This window comes from Ochotona princeps, chromosome 14 (genome assembly GCF_030435755.1).
Source record: "Ochotona princeps isolate mOchPri1 chromosome 14, mOchPri1.hap1, whole genome shotgun sequence".
Lineage (NCBI taxonomy): Eukaryota > Metazoa > Chordata > Mammalia > Lagomorpha > Ochotonidae > Ochotona > Ochotona princeps.
This window is the reverse complement of record NC_080845.1, coordinates 19,071,252-19,095,896: the sequence shown is the minus strand read 5'-3', so window position 1 is coordinate 19,095,896 and position 24,645 is coordinate 19,071,252. Positions and strand designations below refer to the sequence as shown.

At 38.4% G+C, this 24,645-nt stretch overlaps 1 protein-coding gene across 5 annotated transcripts in view; it reads right to left on the bottom strand.

Annotated features, from left to right (window-relative positions):
- Window positions 1-1,211: 1,211 nt before the first annotated feature.
- Window positions 1,212-24,645, bottom strand: part of LPAR1 (lysophosphatidic acid receptor 1) — a 140,202-nt gene continuing 116,768 nt past the window's right edge. For all 5 annotated transcript variants that reach the window (XM_058672408.1, XM_058672407.1, XM_058672409.1 and 2 more), the window contains exon 4: window positions 1,212-3,690. In XM_058672408.1, coding sequence (XP_058528391.1) covers window positions 3,389-3,690 — 302 coding nt within the window. In that variant the 3' untranslated portion in view covers window positions 1,212-3,388. The remainder of the gene's footprint in view (window positions 3,691-24,645) is intronic.

The window sequence follows — 24,645 nt, the reverse complement described above, 5'->3', positions numbered from 1 at the left end:
GGAACAGGAATAGATCCCACTTAGTAGATTCATGACCCATTCTGGCTCCAGCTGTCCCTGTTTCTTCTGTGAAATGGTGCCTAAGTCCAGTCTTACTTAGAAGTTATACAATATTAACTCACAAATAAGCACTAATCCTCATGAGGATTTGGGATTAGGTAATGTTCACTTGATATTAAAGAAAACTGTACAGCCTGTTGGCCTAGACTAGTGGCTAAAGTCCTTGCTTTGCATGTACCTGGATCCCATATGGACACAAGTTCTAATCGCAGCAGCTCTGGGAGACCTGGAGCAAGTTCTTGGCTCCTGGTTTTGCACTGGCTCAGCGGTTGTGGCCACTTGGGGAGTGAATCATCGGACGGAAGATCTTCCTCTCAGTATATCTGACTTTCCAACAAAAATAAATAAGACTTTATAAAAAAAAAACCTGTAATTTGCTCAAAAGGTCTTTTCAATAAAAATATCTCCTTTATCTTGCATAATGAAGGGCTTGGAACAAATTGTCATTCTTACAGACTACATAGTCTGGGCCTAAAGTGAGAGGCTAAGAGCAATATTTATAAAAATTACGATATTTCTGAAAGAATACTGTAATACATTAGAAGGAAAATTAACAATGGGATCTTAAACCATAGTAAACCGGTGAAGAGAAAGAGAAGGCCAAAAAGATACACTAATTGTATGACAAACGATAAGTGAATACCAACTGATTTCTAAGATACCAAATCTTTCTACAATATGGGGTTCAGAATGCTGTTCGATGGACTCACTGGGATATTCTCTTGAACAAACACTGAATAAACATATCTGTTCCCAACATATTACTGGAAAATACAGCTCCCATTTATCTTGCTGGTTAGCAGAAGGACCACTGCGACTTTATTAACTCCCAGGAAGAGCTTTTGACAAAGTTGTTGAAATTTTATATAAAACCAATTTCTCAAAAACCAAACTCACTCCAACGATTATCCTGTTGAGATCAAGGACTGTCCTAACACACTGTGCCACCTTTAATGGAACATAAATCATCAAACCTTAGATATCAGAGACTTGTTAGGCTGGGGCAAGCAGGTCTGGGATGGGGGAAGCATACAGTTGTGTAACACATCAGAGTTCAGCAGCCGTTGGGCAGGAAAATAAAGGAGGTGACAGAGGACAGACGCCACGCAATGCAAGTCAGTAAAATTTTAAATTAACCAGAACCACACATCATCAAACACTGATTGACAATGATTTATTTAAGGTCCATTCAGTATGCTCTTAATTTGAAATAGTCCATATCACCTCCAGAAACTATGCACACCAGTAAGAGTCCACGTTCATTTCTTTCACTTGCACACCAAGTGTTCTGTGTTTTGTATGAAGCATGAGCAAATAGCTTTCTTCTCTCCAGTTTCTCATTCTCTCCACCATCTGCTCTTGGCAAATCTGCCCTCTTCTAACTACCAACCATGCACTGACTTCCTCCATCCTAAACAGCCCTTCTTCCAAGTTTCTTTCTCTTTGACACTCTCCCATACCCCCAGACCTGCTTCAAAGACTTTCCCTTTCTGGATGCTTGCTACAACAAATGAATGCAACCACTGGTCTACCTGGACAAGGCACTGAACAGGATCACCTGTCATTGCGACAGTCTCTCTCATGGGTGCTCCTGCAGAACACATGGCAGCCAGTCACACACTGACCTACTCAACCACGCTGCTCTAGAAAGATCCAAGCCATGTATTATACCAATCCTTTTTGTCACTTGGCATGCTCAATTGCTCTTCATCTCCTTCATTTCTAGAGTACATCTGTGGTAACCATTAGTTGGAGAACAGTCCCTTAAATGAATTTGGAATTGCTAGTTGTATTAGGGTGTACTGGTTATTGTGACAGTTGACTAATTCTAGTCCACCTTATTTTATTGAAGAGTCTCTTTCGACTAAAACAATCACTGTGTTTCCTTTGTTAAAATGTAAAGTAACTGGCTTTCCTGACAACTGCCAACTATGCAGTTCAAAAGCAGGAAATCCCTTTTGATAAAAGGTAAAAGCTTAAGAAGGCATTTCACATTTCAAAAAAAAAAAATCCTTCATGGGAATATGACCTACGTAAATAATCAATTATATGGACAAAGTTTTATGTACATAAAATTTTTGGAGCTTAAGAGTATTAAAAATCAGAAATAACCTAAATAGTCAACAATAAATGGGAATGGTTAAATAAATTGCATTCATTAAACGGAATATTATGCAGCCATTAAAACTATGTTTTCATAAAAATTTTAGTGCCATGAGAAAAATGTGGCAATTCTGCAGTGAAAAAAAAAAAATAAAACTATTTTAAAAACCATTTATGGTATGATCCCACTTACACCAAAAATGTATATGATATTCACACAGACATAGAGAAGATGTTAAAGGGGTTATTATTTGGTTGTGATATTATTTGCTAATCAATTTTATGCATTTGCAATATTCATGTTTTTTGCCAAGTATCATTTGTAATTCAGAAACACTATGTTAAAAATTTCCTTTTATGTCCTATCATTTTTTGGGCTATCAAGCTCCAGAAGTATTTTAATTAGCATGCATTTGTGTATTTTAAATTGATGGGAACAGTATTACTGTGCTCCATCTTCTGCTACATTTTTAAGCATACAAATTCTTTTGGTAACAAATTACATCCCCTGTTTATTTTATACTTGTTATAACACTTTACTAAAAAGGTAACATTGTAATTAGAGCATTATTTGTTTTATAACCTATACAAACACTGGCTTTGACATCAAGGTTCTTCTATTTCTTAGAAGATTTAAAATCAGCATTCCATTATCTTTTTGAGTAGAGCATACTGTATATACACATTACATGTATGCTTTCTAGAAAACATAATTGTAACTTACAATTTTCCTACATAAGGAAAAAAATGAAATTATGGTAGCTTAACAACAGTCTATCGTCTATAGCATCACAAACATGCTGATAGGCATAAACATGTTTATTAAGTGAAATGTATCCTCAAAAAAATAAAAAAGGAAGCTTGTATGTAATTTGAATTTGTGGATTCAATCTGTCAGAATTTCTTCCGACTTGCACCAAAAACACACAAAATCATTTAAAGTGTAGTTAATGTCTAGATAGAAACTCCAGAATCTACTCTTGAATCCATCGCATCAACTCCACTTTCTATTTTTAGAAGGAATGGGCACTGGGACAAAGGTTGTCACAGAAGCTAGTTTTCAACACATCAAGTCTCGTGAGGGCTAGGGACAAATACTGCCATTGGTTAGTGTTATAAGTTCATTGAGTTTCTTCCACTCCTCTCCTCTCCCACCTCGCCTGGAATGGGACAAGCTGTTCTTCCCTCCATTAAGGACGGCTGGCTTTCCTCCTCAGTCCCCTTCCTAAACCACAGAGTGGTCATCGCTGTGGACCCCGGCCAGGATGGTATGGTTGAGGGAGGAGGCCGAGCGGTCTGAGCCTTCCGCTGGGCCGCTGCTGTTCTCGCTGCGCTGGCAGCAGAGGATCTGCCTGAAGGTGGCGCTCATCTCTTTGTCGCGGTAGGAGTAGATGATGGGGTTCATAGCAGAGTTGAATTCAGCAAGGAGAAGAAAAAATTTCTCATAGGCCAGAACATCACACTGCGGGCAGCACACGTCGAGCAGTAACAAGACCAATCCGGGAGTCCAGCAGATGATAAAGGCTCCTACATAGGATAGAGGAGGAGGATTCAAAAGAGAGAATGGAAAGCACGTTACCAAAGTGGCCACCATCATGTAAAACGAGTCCATTCTAATACAACAGCAGTGAGACCTGAGGCACAAACCATCCTTGCAAATGGAATATTCATTTCCTGAAATAAGGAGAAAAACCCTCCAGTTATAAAATAATAAGAGCTCGTTTATTCAGCTCCCACTAAAATTACTCAGGACACGCTAAGGATGATTCTTTTCAGCAAAACACAGAATTGATAAGCAAATAAGAAGTGAAAACTTCATTCAGGGACACATTTCCCCTCTTAAAAGACATGACTTTTAACACCACGTTGCTGTTGTCAGGCAGGATAAGCACTAATGATAACCATGCTTCAACAATTCATTCGGGCTCCACCTCTGGATTCAGGTGACTTGGACTTCAATCCTTGCTATGCCTTTTATGAATCAAATGAACTTAGCCAAATGATTTTCCTACTTCCGCTTGCACATCAGAAAAGCTGAGATGTTTATACATACTTTCTGAGGTTTAGAAGACTTTTTAAAAAATTACTTAATATGTTTTAACAGTGTCAATACTAATATTGTCATTAAAAGCTCAGTAGCATGAGCCAGGTGGGTATTTTGCTCTTCTTTAACAATTTCTTAAGTGATGTTGGTCCATATGCTTTATAAATAACAGCTCAATCTTCCCAATAGCTACATGACACATAAGGGGCGGTCCCCACAGTACCGATGAAGAAACAGACCCAGAATGCTTCAATGACTTGCTCAAGGCCATGGCCTCTTATCAACCAGGGCCCAAACCTCTATGAAGTTCTGTTCATAGCATCTGGCTTCATAGTTCATAGTCCAGAAACCCTACAATACAATGCCACTGCTAGAAAATATATTAAACCAAATTTTATATTTAGATCAATTTTGTTTTCCTTCATCAACTACTCTTAACTATTATAATTTTTCTACAATTTTAGGAATAGAAGTATAAATTACATTCTTCATTTTTTCTTATTTGATTCTTGAAATCCTTCATCAGTTATCTCTATAAAAAGAACAGGACTGGCCAACAGGGCAAGGGCAAGGGAGTTCCACCATGTCCTTTTCTGCCTCACCTAAGGATCCTCAGGCTTGAAGAGAAGGGGTTTAGGGTTACTCCCCAAAGTTTATTTAAACTGTTAGATTCAAATGTATTGGCCTTGTGAATGGAGATGTGGATTGGGATAGGGGATTTGGATGAGCCTCAAGGAATGAACTCCACAAAATACAAACAAACGAGATTGAGTATCCAAACAGCCCAGTTTTCAATGTGAGCTTTCTTTTTGAAACTTTTCAGCAGGGAAATGAAAATAAAGCAAAGAGAAAAGTACCCCCATAAAACTCTTTGTTCTACAACAGAAATGTGTATTGGTTTTAAACCGCTGTTCACTTTGAAGACTGTCCAAGGTGCTTCATTTTCTAATAAATACAATACCATAGGTTTTTCACAGAGAGAAAAAAATATTTCAAGTATCAGGAGATAATAGCCCGGCAGCTTTCTGAAATTCAATAAAAATGTTAATAAAGCATTCAGACCAAATCCTTGAATTTCTCTGCTTGAAAAATCATTCAGAAAGCTAAACATAAAGTAAAATCAAAGGAATGTCTCTTGGGTTTCAGAAATACTGCATTATTCATCGAGAAGCCAGGAAGGGAATTATTCTCAGGGTGGAAAACGCTTGGATGGAAAATGCATGGTCCCATTATTTCATTTTACTTGGAAACTAAAACACACAGGCCCTTCATGAATGGAAGACCATTCTTTCAAGCTGCTTTTCCTCTTTTATCAAAGCTCTAATTGAGCTGAAACTCAGGGCTTGATTAGCTACCCACAGCAAGCATCTCAATAGATATATCCTAAATAAAACAATCTTTTTCTAGAATGAATACTCTAATCCTCACATACTTGCTCAAGCTGCTTGACTTTGTTCAAAAGCGAGAGAATTCAAAGTCACTTGTTCATGATTTCTTCCAATATTAAAATTCAAAAAGGGCATGAGCTTTGCAGAGAGTTATGAGCTTACAAACTACCCTGTGGGCCTCACATTCAGACCAGAAAACGCCAGGAGTCTTAGATTGCAGACAGGAAGTGGTAAACACCACAAACCTAACACAGTAACAAGCACATGGGGAAGCTTCATTGAGGAACTCAAGGTCCTCTCCCTTCTCCTTTACAGAAAGCTCTGTGTTTAGTAGCACAATTGGGCCCAACCGTACAGCCCTTAAACACTGTGTCTGGATCCACGGGCTTGATGGAATAATTTCAGTGACTCACTTTATGGGTCTCAGGAATGAATACATAAACCAATCATATGGAACTTCCCCTCCTTTCTGTCATACAGGTATTGATGAAACTGCAACGTGAGGATGCTGTACATAAAGAGTAAGGGAACCGAAAAATTCCATTTCATTTATGTTCCCAAGTAGAAAAATAAATATTCTGAAAGCAAGTTTTCTCATATGATCAACACCCCTGTGAGCTTCTAAACTCAAAATAAACCTTAGATAATTCAGTGGTGTTGTGAGACTAAAAAAGTATATTATGGACCTTATCAAGACAGAATCTGCTGAGAGCTGATGTACATGTGTGTCTTTGGTCATTTTCTCTTCCACTCTGTCACTCATCAGGGTGGAAAGCCAAACCTCCATTTCAGCATCTGAACAATGGGTACGCTGTGGCTCCTTGCCTACCTCACAGGTCATGACAAGAATCATGCTGGACTATAGCCTGTAAAAGCCCTTCCACAAGCCACTACCTATTGCTAATGACAGCAGCACTGACTCACAAGGCTGGTGCATTGGATGAGCATTTGGTGCAGTACAATAGATGCCACTTAGGACACCTGTAACAATACAAGGAAAAGAAACACAAATAAATTATGGCTGCTATTTCTAAAGTTGCAAACACAAGTGGCAGAAGATTAAATCATCCAAGATCATGAAGACCTTGTGTGTGCAGCTATGCCATACCAAAATATTCCAACACAGCATTGGTTCTTGATCCTAGCTATACAATAGTCTCAAGAAGTTATGAGAAGTCTCAATCTTCAGCTACAACTTTTAAGACATTTAAGAAAAACTATTATTTTCTTTTTTAAAGACTTGTTTACTTATATTTGAAAGGCAGATATACAAAGATCTTCCCCATATGACTGCAACAGCTGGAGCTAAGCCGATCCAAAGCCGGGAGCTTCTTTTAAGCCTCCCACGCAAATGTAGTGTCCCAGGGTTTCTACCCATCCTCCTTGCTTTCCCAGGATTTGAGTGGGAAGTGGAGCACACAGGACATGAACCAGCACCCTCATGGGACCCCAGCCCATGCAAGGCGAGGATTTAGCCATTAAGCTATTGCATTCAGGCCCTTTATTATCTATGATAAAGTTTTGTCATAAGAGTTCATCTCTCCTCCTTTTCTGCCCCCATTCCCACAATCACCTCACATTATTTTTACCTAAGATATCGCAAAAGTCAATCACTCAGTTCAGCTTTTCAAGCTTAAATTTCTGAAATACAGATGTACCATGGCATAGTAAATACAGGAAAGGGTAGAGCATACAGTGTTGCAAATGGTAAAATTTCATTCTTTTTAATGGCTGAGTAGTTTTCCATAGAGTAGATGCATCACTGTTTCTTTATCCACTCCTCTTTTGACAGGCTGGGTTGTTGCCATGTCTTGCTACTTATGGATTGTACTACTTGTAAGTATAGAGTTGTAGGTCACTTTCTCCCATTGCAGAGCTTGCTTCCTTTAGATATATTCCCAGAGGTGGAATAGATGGGTCATATGGCAGATCAGTTTTTAGTTGTCTTAGCACTCTCCATACTGACTTCCCTAGTGGCTGCACCAACTTAAAATCCTACCAGCAGCGGAGTAGGATACTTTCCCCCCACATCCATGACAGCAGATATTGTCAGATTTCTGAATGTAGGCCAATTACATAGAGTTAAGTGTAACCTCAATGTGGGTTTACTTGTATTTCCCTGACAACTAGGGAGCCTGATCATTTTTATGTATCTATTAGCCATTTGAATGTGTTCTTTCAAAAAAAAAAACTTTCCATTGCCCATTTATTCTCAGGGTTATTTATTTTGCTGTCACTGATTTTCTGAATCCTTTGTAAATCATGAATATTAATCCCTTATTGGTTGTATAGTGTGTAAATATTTTTTCCCATTCTGTTGGTGGCTTCTTCACTTTGTTGTTTATTTCTCTTGCTTTGCTAAATCTTTGTTGTAGTCCAATTTGTTTATTTTGACTGACTGCCTGTGCTTTTGGTGACCTTTCTAAGAAATCTTTCCCAATTCCCATATCTTGGAGAGCGCTTCCTAGGTTTTCCTCTAATAGTTTGATGGTTTCTGGGTCCTTGACTCATTTAGAGCTAATTTTCTGTATAAGGTGACAGGTGGGAGTGTTGCTTCTTAGTTGTGCAGGATGGTATCCAATTACCTCAAGAGTCTTTGCCAAAGAGACCAAATTTTTCCCTAGATTATTTTCAGTTTTTCTTGTCAAAGATCAGCTGGGTGTACATGTATGGGCTCCCTTCTGGGGGTTTCTATTCCATTCCACTGATCTTCTCTGTTTCTGCATCACTACCAGGCTGTTTCAATAATTACTGTCTTTTAGTATGTCCTAAGGTCTGGGAACTGTGATTCCTCCAACTTTATTTTTATTCTTCATGATAGCTTTGTTTATTTTTTTTTTAAGATTTATTTTTTTTATTTTTATTACAAAGTCAGATGTACTGAGAGGAGGAGAGATAGAGAGGAAGTAGAGCTGCCGGAATTAGAACCAGCGGCCATATGGGATCAAGGCGAGGACCTTAGCCACTAGGCCACGCTGCCAGATAGCTTTGTTTATTTGTGGTCTCTTATGTTTCCAGATGAATTTTTGCATCATTTTTTTTCTATTTTTGAGAAGAATGTTGTTGGGATTTTTGTTTGGGATTGTACTGAACACGTATTGTTACATTTGGTAATAATGGCATTTTGATAATGTTGATTCTACCAACACATCTTTTGATGTCTTTCTGCTTCTAGTGTTCTGTAATTTTCATTAGTGAGGTCTTCTACATTTTTGGTTAGGTTTATTCCAAGGTTTTTCTGCTCTTTTAAAGTAAACTGTACTTGTAAGTTTTTTCTCAGCCATTAAATGATTTGTGTATGCTAGGGCCATTGATTTGTACTCATTTTTTTTGTGCCCTGTTACTCTGACAAACTCTTATATGAGTTCTAATAGTCTCTTGATTTAGTCTTATTCTCCTCTGTACAGAATGTTATCCACAAACAGGGAAAATCTAACTTTTTGTTTCCAATTTGTATTCCTTCCATTTATTTTTCTTGCCTAATATCTCTAGTGAAGACTCCCAATGCTAGTTTGAACAGCAGTGGCGAAGGTGGACATCCTTGTCTTAGTGGAAAAGCTTCCAGTCTTTCTCCATTCAGTCTGGTGCTGGCATGGTTTTTTTTTTCATATATTGTTTTGATAGTGTTGTAGAATATTCCTTCTATGTCTATTTTGCTTAGGGTTTTTAGCATGAAGTGGTTGGATTTTATCAGATGCCTTCTCTGCATCTATTCAGATGATTATCTGGCTTTTATTCTTTAATTTGCTGATGTGGAATATCACATTTATCGATTTGCATTGTTGAACCATTCCTGCATGCCAGGGATAAAACCCACCTAGTTTGGGTGAATGATCTGTCTGATGTTGGCCAGTAGTTTTCAAAGAATTTTTGCTTCTCTGTTCATCAATGACACTGGCCTGTAGTTTCTTCCTTTCTTCCTTCCTTCCTTTCTTCCTTTCTTTCTCCCTCTTCCTCTCCCTCTCCCTCCTCTGTCTGGCTTTGGTACTAAGCTGATGCTGGCTTCACAGAACAAATCTGGAAGTATTACCTCCCTGTCTAAGATTCTGAATAGCTTGTGGTGGATTGGTATATTGCAGTAAATCCTTCCTGAAACATTTGGCAGAAATCAGCAGGAAAGACATGCAGTCCTGAGCTTTTCTTGGGAGGGATTTAATTACTGATTCAATCCCTTTCCTTGTTATAGGTCTAACAAAATGTCCCATTACCTCATGATCTAATTTTGACAGACTGTATGTGTCCAAAAATCTATTCATTTCTTCTATGTCTTCTGATTTGTTGGTGTATAGTTGCTTGCGATAGTTCCAGATAATTTATTCTATGCAGGCCTGAGGTCTCCATTATTTTATTTCTTTTTTCATCTGATTCTATTGATTCATGTTTTCTACCTTTTTTTGTGGTAGGTTGGGCTAGTGGGAAATCTATTCTGTTGATTTTTTCAAAGAACTAGCAATATTCTCTCTGTATTAGGCAACCTTCATGTAAAATGCAAAACAGAAATATTCTCATAGATGAATTGTATAATGGAGACAAGCCTATCAAGAAGTGAAGATATGCTGCAATATGCATCTGTACTTATGAATAAAAAGAAGACTCTCAATGGAACTGTTAAACACATCTTCACAAATGATACTGAATTGTTCATCACTGCTAACACCTACAATGCCAAGATTCACTTGAACAGCACAATGTGGACATGTGACCGCCGCTGAAGGACGCTGCTATTGCAATAATATGGGGGGAAATGGTGGGGTGGGGAAATGAGGAAGGTTGAAAGGGGACATGAAAGAGGTAGTCTCTATACCTACAAAACCATATCATGGAAAAGAATAAAAAAAATTAAAAAGTGACATACATGTTATACTTCAATAAAAACAATGAAAAAAGGTCAAGGGACAAAAATTTCTTACAATTTAAAACCGCTCAAGCAAGGTGATTATTCGAATTTTGCCCTAAATTGAGAATGATATATGCTTCATGTTTCACTTTATTTGTTCATGATTTGCCACCATTTCTTCCACAGCTGAACCTGTAAAGACAGTGTATGCATGTGTATGTGTCTGTGTAAATGCTGAGTTGGAAATAACTTTCACTACTGTTTAACTTAAACTGTTCCACAATTAATATTTCGTTAAATTTAATGGATCCCAGCTAGGACCATTTCATTGCAATAGATATTTCATTCTTCTTCTTTTTTTTGCCGAGTAGTATTCCATGGAGTCAATATATCACAATTTTCCTTACCTTTCCATTTCATTTGGGTATATTTCCTGGAGTGGATGGCTGGATCATGTAGTAGATCTATTTTTAGATGTCTGAGGAAACACCATATTAACTTAGGTGGCCTCAGCAGCCAGACTTTCACTTAAAATATAACATCACTGACAGAATGGAAAGATAACATAATCAAAATAAATGCAAAAAAAAAAAATAGAGTTTTCCATAGTCTGGATTATAGTGGCAGCATGTGGAAAGAAAAAAGGAGGAATGCAAACGTGTTTAGGAGATGACCTCTGGGAGAAGGTGAGGACTCTGAAATGGTCTAGGAAGAGCTGTAGATTTTCAGTTTGTCTGAGGGAAGGCTGAAGCCCCTTTCTGCTGAGGAGGAAACAGGAGACCATGCTAACTGGTAATCTTAGGGAAAGTGAAGAGGGAGTTAACAACCCTGGTTGTGTATGTATTTGGTTGAAGGTAGTTGTCAGATCTCAGCTGATGAGATCTTAAGAGACATCATCCGGGCCCGGCGGCGTGGCCTAGCGGCTAAAGTCCTCGCATTGAAAGCCCCGGGATCCCATATGGGCGCTGGTTCTAATCACGGCAGCTCCACTTCCCATCCAGCTCCCTGCTTGTGGCCTGGGAAAGCAATTGAGGACGGCCCAATGCATTGGGACACTGCACCCGCGTGGGAGACCTGGAAGAGGTTCCAGGTTCCCGGCATCGGATCGGCGCGCACCGGCCCGTTGCGGCTCACTTGGGGAGTGAATCATCGGATGGAAGATCTTCCTCTCTGTCTCTCCTCCTCTCTGTATATCTGGCTGTAATAAAAAAAAATGAATAAATCTTTAAAAAAAAAAAGAGACATCATCCTAGGCACACAGCACCTGGAGCTCTAGGACGCAGTCTCTCAGGGCTTTGAACAACAGTGCTGACATGCCACTTGATCTTCCAGTGTCGCATATAACACAGGAAAGGATACTCAAAACGTATCTGTGTGTCCCTTTTCCTTGAGCAACCTTCGTACCTTTCTTCTACATCTGCCAAGGCAATCTGGGACGCCCTGGATACTCACAAAAATGGAGGGAGTAGTGCTGGAATGGAGGTGCAAAAGGCAGGGAGGAAAGAGGTTGTTTTGGAACACCAGGTCACAGCTGCAGACCAAGATCAAGTTACCACACCTTCCCTCCAATCTACACAAGCCCATCAGCTGAATAATGCTTGCCATCTGGTCTCACAATTAAAGTCTCTCTGCTAGGATGGTTTTTTTCCTAACCAGTTGAACTTTGCTTGCATATGGAATGCAAGAATCAAAGTTAAGGAGAAAAAAAAGTCCCTGCCAGAGAAGACCTCTAGGGAAAGTGTGCAGGATTTTTTATTAAAAAGGCAGCAAGCATTTTCAACCTGGCTGGCAAAATTGTGTTTTTACAAAAAAAAATCAGATATCCCACAGATTTAGAACAAGTCAAAGTAAATCAATTCTACCCTGACACTGTACCCAGGGTGACCTCTCGTTGGCTCACTCTTTCTGTCTCTCAAATGAGGGTCTTGGAATCAGTTCTCCCTGGGTCAGAGATTCATGGAGGGGATCTAATGAGAAAAGCCTTTGAGCACATAAACTACGTTTCCCGATGCCGAAATGGTGTACAACCTCGTGGAAGGCATCTTGATTTCCAGAATCCAATCCAATCCAATTTTAGTTCACCTCAGTAACCATATTATGATCTTGGCTATTGAACTATTAACATATTACTTGGTTACTAGGACTTTCATATTGCATATAAGGCAATGTCAGAAAACAGATACTAAATTGATTCCTTGATCTAGCAGGTAAGGTGTTGTTACAATAGATGTAGGTGGATGGCTTTTTGAAATTAAAGCTTAATCTGAAAGAATGACTTGGGTTACAAAATATCTTTTCCAGTCACTGGAAATACAATTAAAATTGTTATCCCCACAAAATCTTATTTCTATTTTGTAATGTTTTCCTTCCTAATTTTTCGTGCCCAACACTTTCTGCTTCTTCATGGTTACCATGCATAATATACACAAAGTTCCATGATTTCATTCATTGTGTGATAAACTCTACAGTTGCCTTCACTCATTCTTTTAACTTGCAAAAACATTAATACACATTATATTCCAAGGCTTATTATATTCAAAATATAGAGTTCAACAAATAAAAGTACAAAGGGCATTGTTCAGTGGGAATAAAGGCAAGGGTTATCACTGAGTAACAGTTATTTTTCAGGGAAAAGCACGAACACAGCACAGACATCTAAGATGGGTACAACATTCATTATGTTCTCTTGAACTGGATGAAAATGCAGCCCGCCCCACATACTACCCTGAGCAATGCAATTCTACCTTTCCTATACATAAGGGAGGGCTAAAGTCCCCTACTCTGTGGCATTTTCACTCATTCTCCTTAGCTTCAAGCACTATCACACGCGTGTATGCTCTGCATAATAAGCATGTATGTGTACTACACACCAGTGTTCCATCTACCATGTGACACACTTAATCAGCAGTGATAAACAAAAGGCACCACCATCTTCACCTAGAGTTCCACAAAGAAAATAGGAAAGAAACATGAGCAAAGAAATAAAAGAAGAAAACACTTCTTGAGCTAAACACCGCAGTGTTCAGGTTGAAGAAGCTCACTTAGCTTTGACAAGGCAAAATAAACAAGGATATTCTTATATATTTTGCTGAGATATCTTCAGTAAGTATGAAGAGAAAAGTAGAGGGAAGGTAATCAATTACTTAATAACTACCACAACAGAATCACACTTATCCATGCAGTCAATTCTAAAGCAATGGGACAGTTTCTCCAAGATTTTTTAAAATTTATTTCATTTTTTAAAAGATTTTTTTATTTTCATTGCCAAGTCAGATATACAGAAAGGAGGAGAGACAGAGAGGAAGATCTTCCATCCAATGGTTGCAAAGGCCGGACCTGCGCTCTGAAGCCAGGAGCCAGGAACTTCCTCCAGGTCTCCCACGTGGGTGCAGGTCCCAAGGCTTTGGGGTGTCCTTGACTGCTTTCCCAGGGCACAAGCAGGGAGCTGGATGGGAAGTGGAGCTGCCGGGATTAGAACCGGCGCCCATATGGGATCCTGGCGCTTTCAAGGAGAGGACTTTAGCTGTTTGGCCACCGTGCTGGGCCCTCTCCAAGATTTTGAAGGTTAAGGACTTGTAGCCCATACTTTTAACAAACAACGTCTAGCCAAACTGCTTTACACTATGGGGTTATTTTATGGGTACAGATGGACAAAATGGAAAGACATATATGGGAATGATAAAGTTATTTCAGGACATCTGCGAAGACAGTGAAGAGGAAGGAATAGTAGAGAACTTCAATTATATGAGCACACTTCAAAAAGTTCATGAGAATGGAATTTAAAGATGTTTATTTTGTGCTAAAAATTTTAAAGTCCAATGATCATTTTGTTTCATATCATGTACTTTTTTTTTAACCTTTTGAAGACTCCTTATTTATAAAATTTAAACTTAAAAAATATTCATTTTTATTTTTTACAGAGAGAAAAGGAGAGACAGAGAGGTCTTCAATGCACTGACTCACTTCCAAATGACAGCAACGGCTGGAGTTGACCCAGTGCCAGGAGCTTCCTCTGGGTCTCTCATGTGGGGGCAGGTCCTGAGACCCTGAGACATCTTCTGCTGCTTTCCCAGGGCATAGGCAAGGAGCTGGATCAGAGGTGGAGCAGCCTGGACACAAACAGGTGACTATCTGGGATGCTGACACCACTGCAGAGGTTTCGTGTGCTACACCACTGCATCATCACCATTTAAAAAGTTTTGTACCACAATAATGTTACCTTTTAATTCCATTTATCCAAGGACTTTTTAAAGTATCCTTGTATCTAACATTCTTTTAAGAGATCTGAAAGAAGCTGAGAAAATGTTACAATCTGTTTGATTTTATTTTTACGAAGTCAGATGTCTGTCATTTTATGTGTTTTATGTGTTTAAATATTTCCTATCTGGGTATTTATAAATTTAAAAAAATTAAAGTTGAATGTTCAATCTTTTAAGAGATGAGAGTAGGTAGAATAGTAGACAAATGATAGCAGATGTGATTAGCATCTCAAATTGTAAAAAAAAATTTCAAAATTTACGATTAGTCACTACTAAAAACAGATCTCAGAGGTACAACTCAAATAGCTGCAGACATAAAGATATAAAAAAGAAAGAAGCATCAAACAGGAAAAAGAAAACTCAGTTTATCAAAGGGCAGGAAAGGAAAAGATAAAACATAAAACAGGACAACATACACATGCTGATATTTAGAATAGAATATCAAGAGTAAGTCTGAAAATGTTACAAAAACATTATAAAACAGGATCTTGGACTAAAATGAACATGACTTCTGCACTTCTTTTCTCTCCTCAAACTTCTGTTTTTTGCTTTTTTTTCTATCAGAAGACATGCATAGTTTCCTTCACCAAAAGCACGCCACAGAAGCAATTCCCAGTTTTTAATTACAAAGTGCTCTGGCTCACTTATCCCAGCTGATGCCACTCATTTCTAGGCCCGTTACTCAGCTCTCATTGGCGATTGCTTCTCTTTCTGTATCTAGGTGTTATACTCTTTCTTCCTCATCCTATTTTCTGGAAGACAACCATGAACATCCTCACTAGAATGCTTGCATGATCGCAAAGTTATTTCCTCTTAGGAAATAACTTTTCTAGTTTTCAGCACTGCCCATGAAAAGTCTGGTGATGTAATGATTCCATTGTCTTTTGTGACAAAGAACTGTGTAATTGACATTTCCAAAATTCAACCTAAACTGACTTTCTACTTCTGAAAGTAGTAATTTTTCTGCTCCTTTTGATCTGTCACAACCCTTCTAATAATACGATCCTGTACCCTCTCTTCAATCCCATTCCTACTCACTCTACCTATTACTACTGCAAAGCTTTCTCCAATTAATTCAGACTGTTACATACTCCTAGCACTTTATTCACACAACACACTAGAAGCCAAAGTTGGGTTTTATTTTTGTTTATGGTGTGCCTATTGATACTATTTTGCCTATCACTGGGTCTATAAAGCATTTAAACATGCAGAATATATCAAGTAGTATATAAATATTTGTTGAATGAATATAAAAAATTAAAATCCAGCTAGTTAACTATTAAGATCGTTAACCATTTTTCTCATCTGCTACAGAAAACATAATTTTATTTAATATTTAGGAGATCAAAAGCATTACTAGAATATATCTATCCTGCTATATTGTCTTCATTCATAAATGTTGTTCAACCCATGAGGGTAATATTACCTAAAATCTCATGTACTTGAGATTAATAAAAAATGTTAATCTCATGAAGTCCTTTTCTTTTTACTCTTTTGTTCACTTCTTTTAGGAATTTTTAAAAGATTTTATCTGTTTGAAAGGCAGAGTTGGTGTGAGTAGAAGGGGGAAATCCTTGAGCCTATGGAACTGTATCATTAAAAATGAAAATTTAAAAATAAATAAAAGCTATTTTAAAAAAAGAGTTTGTACCTAGAGACAGTGAGTCAGAGACAGAGATCTTCCATCTGCTAGTCCACTCCCCAAATGGCTGCACAGACTTGGTGTGGGCCAGCCCAAAATCAACAACCAGAAACTCCCAGCTGGGTCTCCCCGGCAGGTGGCAGGGGCCTACGTCCCAGGGTCTTACCCTGCTGCTTTCTCATGCACATTAGCAGGGAGCTGGATAGGAAGTGCGATTTCAGGATGCAGCCTTCAGCGCTACAGCATGGGATGCTGGTGTTGTAGGTAGCAGCTTAACACACTGCACAACAACGTAGTCCCTGGGACTTAAAGTTTCTTACCATTTCTTAGCATTTTTATCTCCATGCCTGTTTATTCTTACTATTTTTTAATTTATATGTTTGTTTGTTTTTAACCTGGTATCCTGTGAGATTTTTGTACTTGATTTTCAGATCAATGTTTGATTTTTAGTCATGTTCATTTGTTAGACATTATGTGTTTATTCACTGTTTACTAGCCATGTGGGAAAAAAAGGGCAATCAGGTAGTTGTGAATTTTCAAGATTACTTTCTTGTTCTAGTGACACTTATATATAGTAATTCAAGTAATTTAGCCACTTTAATATCGAATCTGAGAAGCTGTCAGCTATAACTTCAGCCTATTTTGCGTTTTCTCCACCATCCCATTTTTCAATAACACTGCTCTACCACCCAATGAGCTGGGGAGTCCAATGTTTCATGGAATGTCTGTCCCTTCTGTGGGAAACTAGCCAGATTGAGGGATTCTCTTAATTTGGAAAGACATCATAATGTCACCAAAAGCAGCTTTTCCAATACCTAAAGTATGCAGAGATGTTAGCAAATGAATTGGCAAGATGGCAAATCAAGCATGGGCAGAAAGTAATCTGCTGAAAGCTCTTATCCATAAAGCAAGCAAGCCAAGTCACAACAATGCTCACAGAACGTGGAAACGGGACACTGACTTATAGTTCTCTTAAGCACACACACACACACCATTTCCAATGGTAGTTAACATTCCAAGGAGCTGAATGTGGTACCTTAGATCTCTGTAAAAATACAAAATAGAAAATTATTTACTCTCCAAAAAATCAGTATAGTCTTGTACCATGGGACGATGGGTCAGTGGTTCCCCCATTCTTCCCTACACATGACTTGTTATTTTTACCCCAGCTCTGTTTTGGGGTGTAGTAAATGAGCAAGGGCCAGCACTATGACATAGCAGGCTAAGCTTCTACCTGCAGCACTGGCAATCCATTTGGGTTCTGGTTCAAGTCCCAGCTGTTCCAATTTGGATGCAACTTCCTGCTTATGGCCTCGGACAGCAGTGCAAGATGGGCAAACACACTGGGCCTCTGCACCCAGGTGGAAGACCTGGAGGAAGATCCTGGCTCCAAACTTTGATTTGGCTCAGCTCTGGCCACTGTGTCCATTTGGGAAGTGAACCAGCAGATGGAAATCTCTCTCCGTCTCTCTCTCTCTCTCCCACCTTCCCGCCCTTCCGCTCTCCCTCTCTGTTTCTCTTTCTCCTGCCTTCCCTGCTTCCCTTCTTCCTACTCTCTGCAATTCCACACTTCACACAAAAATAAATCTTTTTAAAAGAGACTGACTAATCACAGCCTTACAACTCATAACCAAAAAAAAAATGCTACTACAAAACCTACCAAATGACCTTCTTATAATTGTCTAAATATATTAAATACAAGACATTTTATTTATATATACGCATATATAATTCATGTTTTATATGCATTTTCCTTGTATTTTGAAATAACATATTTGCACTAATTTTTTTCACCTAAACTCATTTTATAATTTTTAATGAACATTTTGCATAATACATGCAGCGGTTCCCATTTTTATACACCATACACAGGGGAGCCAAATAAATTGTATTAATATATTTACGTGTAATGAGTTCACCATTCTTAAGAACCTAGGTCTCTTTGCCTCCTAGTCTCAGTAATAAATCGTAATTTTTTAAAAAATTCCCCATTTATCTCAAAAATAATAGGCCTTACACCTCACAGAAAATCAATGTTGTCAACTCCAGACCAACACCATATAACTTAGAAAGTGATACTACACGTATTGCATGACTGTGGTCTAGCTGTTACCAAGGGGACTTGAATAATATTTACCCTTTGAAAGGATAAGAGAAATCCTTCCCAAGTAAAAGCTCAATACTAACAGGAAGTTTATAATTGATTTTGCAACACATTTTATTTGTTCAACTATTAATTATTTTCCAAAATAAAATGCCAAAACAATCACTGACATATTGCTAAAGGATGTACATTCATAGGATATACTGAATGACAAAATCCTGTGGGTTCCATGTTTCACAGTTCACGAATGCTGGCATGCAGCAAGAAGATATGTATTACTCAGGAGATTAATTCCAGGGATAGAGAAATGCAATGAAAGTGTCATTTATAGTTCATTTTCTTACTATCACAGAGGAAAAAAATTAAAAACCCAAAAGCAAACTTGGAAAATTTTGTGAGATTTTTAACAACATAAAAATATTAAATGCATAAAACATGTTTATTTTACTGGCCAAAAGACACATTTAAAAAAAAAAGACTGGCAGAAATTGTAAATGTGGTCATTCTTTCTGCAATTGGTTATGTCTCCTACAGCTGCCAAGTGACCTGGACTGATCTTGACAGAGCTCAGATTCTTGGCAGAGCAGGAGGGAGGTACAGTGTGTCCTGCTATAATGCGATAGCTTTGTGCCTAAGATATCTCCTATTATTAAAAACTTTAATGATTTTTTAATTTAAAGAAAGCTTATAAAACAATTGGGATATCAATGTTTACGATAAAGAAATGTCACATTCACGATTGGAAACATTTTTTTTCTACATGGTATGGAGAAAAGCACCTATGATGAAAATCAAGCTTAAATATCGCAAACCAAATCCTGACAAGAACATAAACTCTAAGTAAAAGAATCTGTTGCAAGCCTTCAATACAAAATGTAACACTATCTCTTCCAGGGATTTATCCTATATATTTGCACACAACACATACAAGGGATTATTTATAGCATTTTTGTAGCATATTTTAAAAAAATGGAAACAACTTGGATAATTATATAGAGCAATTGATTAAATCCATTGCATTCCTAAAGCTGAATCTTATTCAAGTGTTACATATTATTTGGTAAAAAGAGTAAGACATAAAATATGTAGTATAACTATGTTATAGGTTGTGCGTTAACAACAACCAAAAAGACCACTGCTTTAAGAACAACACAACAATAACAAAAAAATCCACACACAAACAAGACACCTCTAAATCCCAAACAGAGAATTTTTTTTTTTTTAACATTTAGAGGTAGGTGTTTGGCACAACAGTTAAGACCACTTGAGACTTCCACCTCCTATATCAAACTGCCTGTTTTAAGAACCAGCTCCTCTGCTTTCTCTTTGTGCACACCCTGGGGGAGAGCAGTCCATGGCTCCCTGCCACGCATGTGGGATACCAGGAATGAGCTCAGGCCTCCTAGCTCTGGCCTGATGTAGCCGTGGCTATTGCAAGAAACTGGGGAATAAACCAGTGAGTTGAAGCTCACTCTCTATTTTCTGCCTTTCAAATAAAATATGAATTTAAAACATTAATAAAAACACATTTAGAACAAGACATCATAAAATATCTTAAACGCATTATTTGAGTAAAATTATAAATTTGTTTTCATTTGCCAGTCCTCTGATTGAGAGCCAAGGCCTTTTTTATTTGGCTGTGGGTGTGCTGCCCAAAGCTCTGTCATTTTCCCAGCAAAAGCCACACCAATTAACCATCACATACCACTTCCAATTTGGCTCCTTCAAACTGCAGTCAGAACTTGAGATTCTTGCACAGGAGTTTGAGTATAAAAACATTGTGGATTTCTTTATGGTTTATCCAAACTTTTAGCAGTTATTTTATCTAGTTATTTTAAAGCAACTTGCTTTTTGTTGAATTTTTATCCAATTTTTATAGAAACAATGTTTTCTTTTTATAATCATTTTCAGATAATGAAATATTTAACTAGCTATATAATTATAAAACCAGGCATAATCAGCCTTAGGAGCAACACAATTGGTTCTTGATACCTCTCACAAGCTGACTTTTTACTCTTAAGATTCATCCAAGCATATGAGCATCGAGGGCATATCAGATACTGTTCCAGGTACTAGAGATATACAAGAAAATCAAATAGAAAAAAAATACCTCTTCCCTCATTGAGTTTAGATTCTGGCAAAGAAAGAAGCCACCACCATCTGCAACATAGGCATCCCATACAAGCACTGGTTCTGATCCTGCTAACGCTCCTGGGAAAGCAGCTGAAGACAGTACATGTTTTTGGTCCTTGTCACTCACAAGGAAGACCCAGAGGGAGTTCAATGTGGGTTTGGTCTGGGCCAGTTCTTGCTCAATTCCAGCCATCTGCTGAGTGAAGTAGCTGATCGAAGCGCTCGCGCTCTCTCTCACTCTCTCCCTCTCTCTCTCAGACACACACACAAACCTCCCTCTCACTTCTGTAACCCTGGCTTTCAGATAGATAGATAGATAAACTGTCTTTCAAAAACTAAAAACAACTAAGAAAAACAAGGAAATGACCTTTTAGAGGGTGGCGGTATTTACAGACCACCGGAGAGAAGGATGGGCGGAAAGCACAAAGGGACTCCTACAGTAATCTAGCCAAGAGGTGGCATCATCTCCAAATATAAAATGTTAATAAGCATGGACACATTTTAACAATAAAGTTGGTAAGAATTTCTAAAAGGTTGGATGATGAGACTAAACACATAATTAAGATGCTTCCTTTACCTAGATGGATTAATTGTTGAATGAAAATAGGAAACATTACTTCTTTCAGAAGGCACATTATTAAAAAACGCTTACTCTGGGGCCTGGCACAATAGCCTCGTGGCTAAATCTTTGCCTTGCAAACGCTGGGTGCTGGTTCATGTCCTAGCTGCTCCACTTCTCATCCAGATCCCTGCTTGTGGCCTGGGAAGGCAGAACAGAACAGCCCAAAGCCTTGGGACCCTGCACCCATGCTGCAGACCTGGAAAAAGTTCCTGGCTTTAAAGTAGCTCAGCTCTGGCCATTGTGGCTATTTGGGGAGTGAACCAATGGATGGGAAATCTTTCTGTCTCTCCTTCTCTCTCTCTGTAAATCTGCCTTTCCAATAAACATAATTTTTTTAAATTAAAAAAAAAATATTAACACCAGTAAATCACTTGGTGCAACTACAAACTCATAATGAAGATAAAACAAAACAATACTATTAAAACTACAACACAGTGGACTGGAAAATGTATTAGAAAACATAAGAAATATTTTGATATATAACTGATGTGCTAGAAAAGGTAAGAAAAGCATACCATGAGCCCGGCACGGTAGCCTAGTGGCTAAAATCCTCGCCTTGCACCCGCCAGCATCCCATATGAGTGCCGATTCACTTCCGGCTGCCCCATTACCCATCCATTACCCATCCAGCTCTCTGATTGTGACCTGGCAAAGCAGTGGAGAATGACCAAAAGTCTTGGAACCCTGCACCTGCATGGGAAACCCAGAAGTTCCTGGCTTCAGATCGGCTCAGCTCCAGCTGTTGTGGTCACTTGGGGAGTGAGCCATCGGACAGAAGATCTTCCTCTCTGTCTCTCCTCCTCTCTGTAAATCTGCCTTTCCAATAAAAATAAATAAATCTTTTTAAAAGATTTTTAAGATTTTATTTTTATTGGAAAGGCAGATATACAGAGAGGAGGAGAGGCAGGCAGAAAGATCTTCTGCCTGCTGATTCACTTTCCAGGTGTGCCTCAACAGCTGGAGCTGAGCTGATCTGAAGCCAGGAGCCAGGAGCTCTTCTGGATCTCCCACATGGGTGCAAGATCCCAAGGCTTTGGGCCATCCTCGACTGCTTTCCCAGGCCACAAGCAGGGAGCTGGAAGGGAGGCAGGGCCGCTGGGATTAGAACCAGCGACCATATGAGATCCCAGTGTGTGCAAGGTGAGGACTTTAACCACCACACTATTGCGCAGGGCCCAATCTTGAAAAAAAAAAAGAAAAGAAAAGAAAGAAAGAAACAGGGAGAGAAAAATAGAGAGAGAGAGAGAGAGAGAGAGAGAGAGAGAGAAATGGGCCCAGTGCGGTAGCCTATCAGCTAAAGTATTGTGGAAAAAGTAAGTTATTTTATGCTGTTTACTTATTAAGAAAAAAGCTAAGTTTGTAACCAACAACTGGAAAGAAATTTTCATATCAATAAGGAGGGCATATGTAAATGAAAATACAAAACTAAACAGCCAAGGTCCCATCTGCAAAATGACGACACAGCAAAAATGTGCTGTAATTCCATAAGGAACATTTTGAAACTTGTTAGACCCGAATTAACATGTCATACATAATGTTCTTAAATGGGAAGACTCTCCATTTTTAAAACAGAAATTCTTCCCAATTTGAGTTTTACATTAAATGGATGGAAATAAGTTAGTGACAAAAGATCGCCTCGTATTAAACACGCAATCAAGTCGTAATTACTTTGGTATTCACAGAGAGATAAAGAGATCAAATGGAAACTGTAGTCTAGAAATAGATTTCTACATGTAACAAAATCTGGTATACATTTTAAAAGCAGAAGAAAGGAAATGTTCAATAAATTATCGTGGCATAATTGATGCTTTTGTGGGGAAGGGGAAATCAAAATTATATTTCCGTTATACATTGATGCAATAATAAAATGAGTAATCCGATTAAAAGGGGAGAATGTTTGAATAGATGCTTCTCAAAAGGAAATATATGAATAGCTCATGAAGCAGATGAAAGAATGCTCAGATTCATTAGTCAGCAGAGAACTGCAATTAAGACCACAATAAGATATATGACACACCCACTAAAATAACTCAAACACAAAAGACTGGGCCTTGCAAGTACTGGCTAAGACGCAGGGGAACGGAACCTTCCATCACTGTTGGAAGGAAAGAAAAAGGTTGGAATGCTTTAGAAAACACTTGGGTGCAGTTTCTTAAAAAGCTGAGCTTTTTCAGCGATACAACTCAGCCATTCCACCCTTAATTAGCCAAGAAAAAGGAAAGCTTGGCTTCAAATCTAGACATGCATGTGAATGTTTAGAGCAATGTTACTTGTAATAGAGAAAAAAAAACTGGAAGGAAACCAAATGTCCATTAGCAGATGAACAGTTGGATATGCAGTAGCATTTACACTGTATGTGGTATTTATATTACTTTGACTAAAATCCTCGAGGAGCTTCTTAGGAAACAAGGTTTATTTCCAAGATCAGGAGACCTTAATGATCTGATACGTGACAATGGAACACATGAGGGGGTCACACAGCAGCATGCTCTTCCATTGCTCAAGGGTCTTTTCATACGAAGGCATCAGGATTCGATCACGGGCTCCATCCTAACAGCCTAATCTACTCCAATCACTTCTGAAAAGCCCCACTTCCAGATGCCAATGACATCAAACCTTCATCCTCATCCACCAGCCATTAGCATTAATCCATTAACATATGAGTTGGAGATTTAAACATCGATATGTTTTGAGGAAACCAAATCTGTTCAACTTATAACTGTTTGAGCAATAACGTGAAAGTACTGATTCATGAAACGGTACCAAAGACCACAAAAGAAAAACAGCAGGTAAGTTTCGGCATTCTTTAGGGAATGCAAAAGTATCTGCCAGGACAGAAGTTGAACAGTAGCCAATTACAAAGAGACAGGAGGAAACTTTTTGGAGGGATGCAAATCTTAGTTGCCTAATTACTTTCCATGTATGTACATCTATCAAAGCTTCATTTGTGTGCATTTTGTTGTATGTCAGTTACAGATCAGTGAAGCAGGGAAAGACAGAGACATTAATGCTGAGCAACAGAATGACCAAAACCAGAAGGACCAGCATCAGCTATCTTAACCTCTCTTTCTGATCTCCTGGGACAAAGTTCCCAAGCCACGAAATAAGCATAGTGGCATACACCGTGCCCTTGTTCAGGAAGTCCACAGTTGTCCTGCAATATTTGTGGCTGAGTGGTTATGTCCGTTGATCCAGGGATGAAATGTTTGCAAGGGCTTTTGGCTTTAGCACTAAAATTCATTGGTACTGAATGTGCCATTCTAATCTTAATAAGAATAGCCAACAGATTAAAGATTTAAAGTGGTCCTATTAAAGACACAATAAGTAGTAACTAAATGGGCACACTCATAAAGAAGTCTTTTATCAGCTTTTGTGGACGGCAATTTGACAAAATTCTAAATGCCTTTTTTATCCAACAATTTTACCTTTAGAAATGGATCATCCAGAAATACT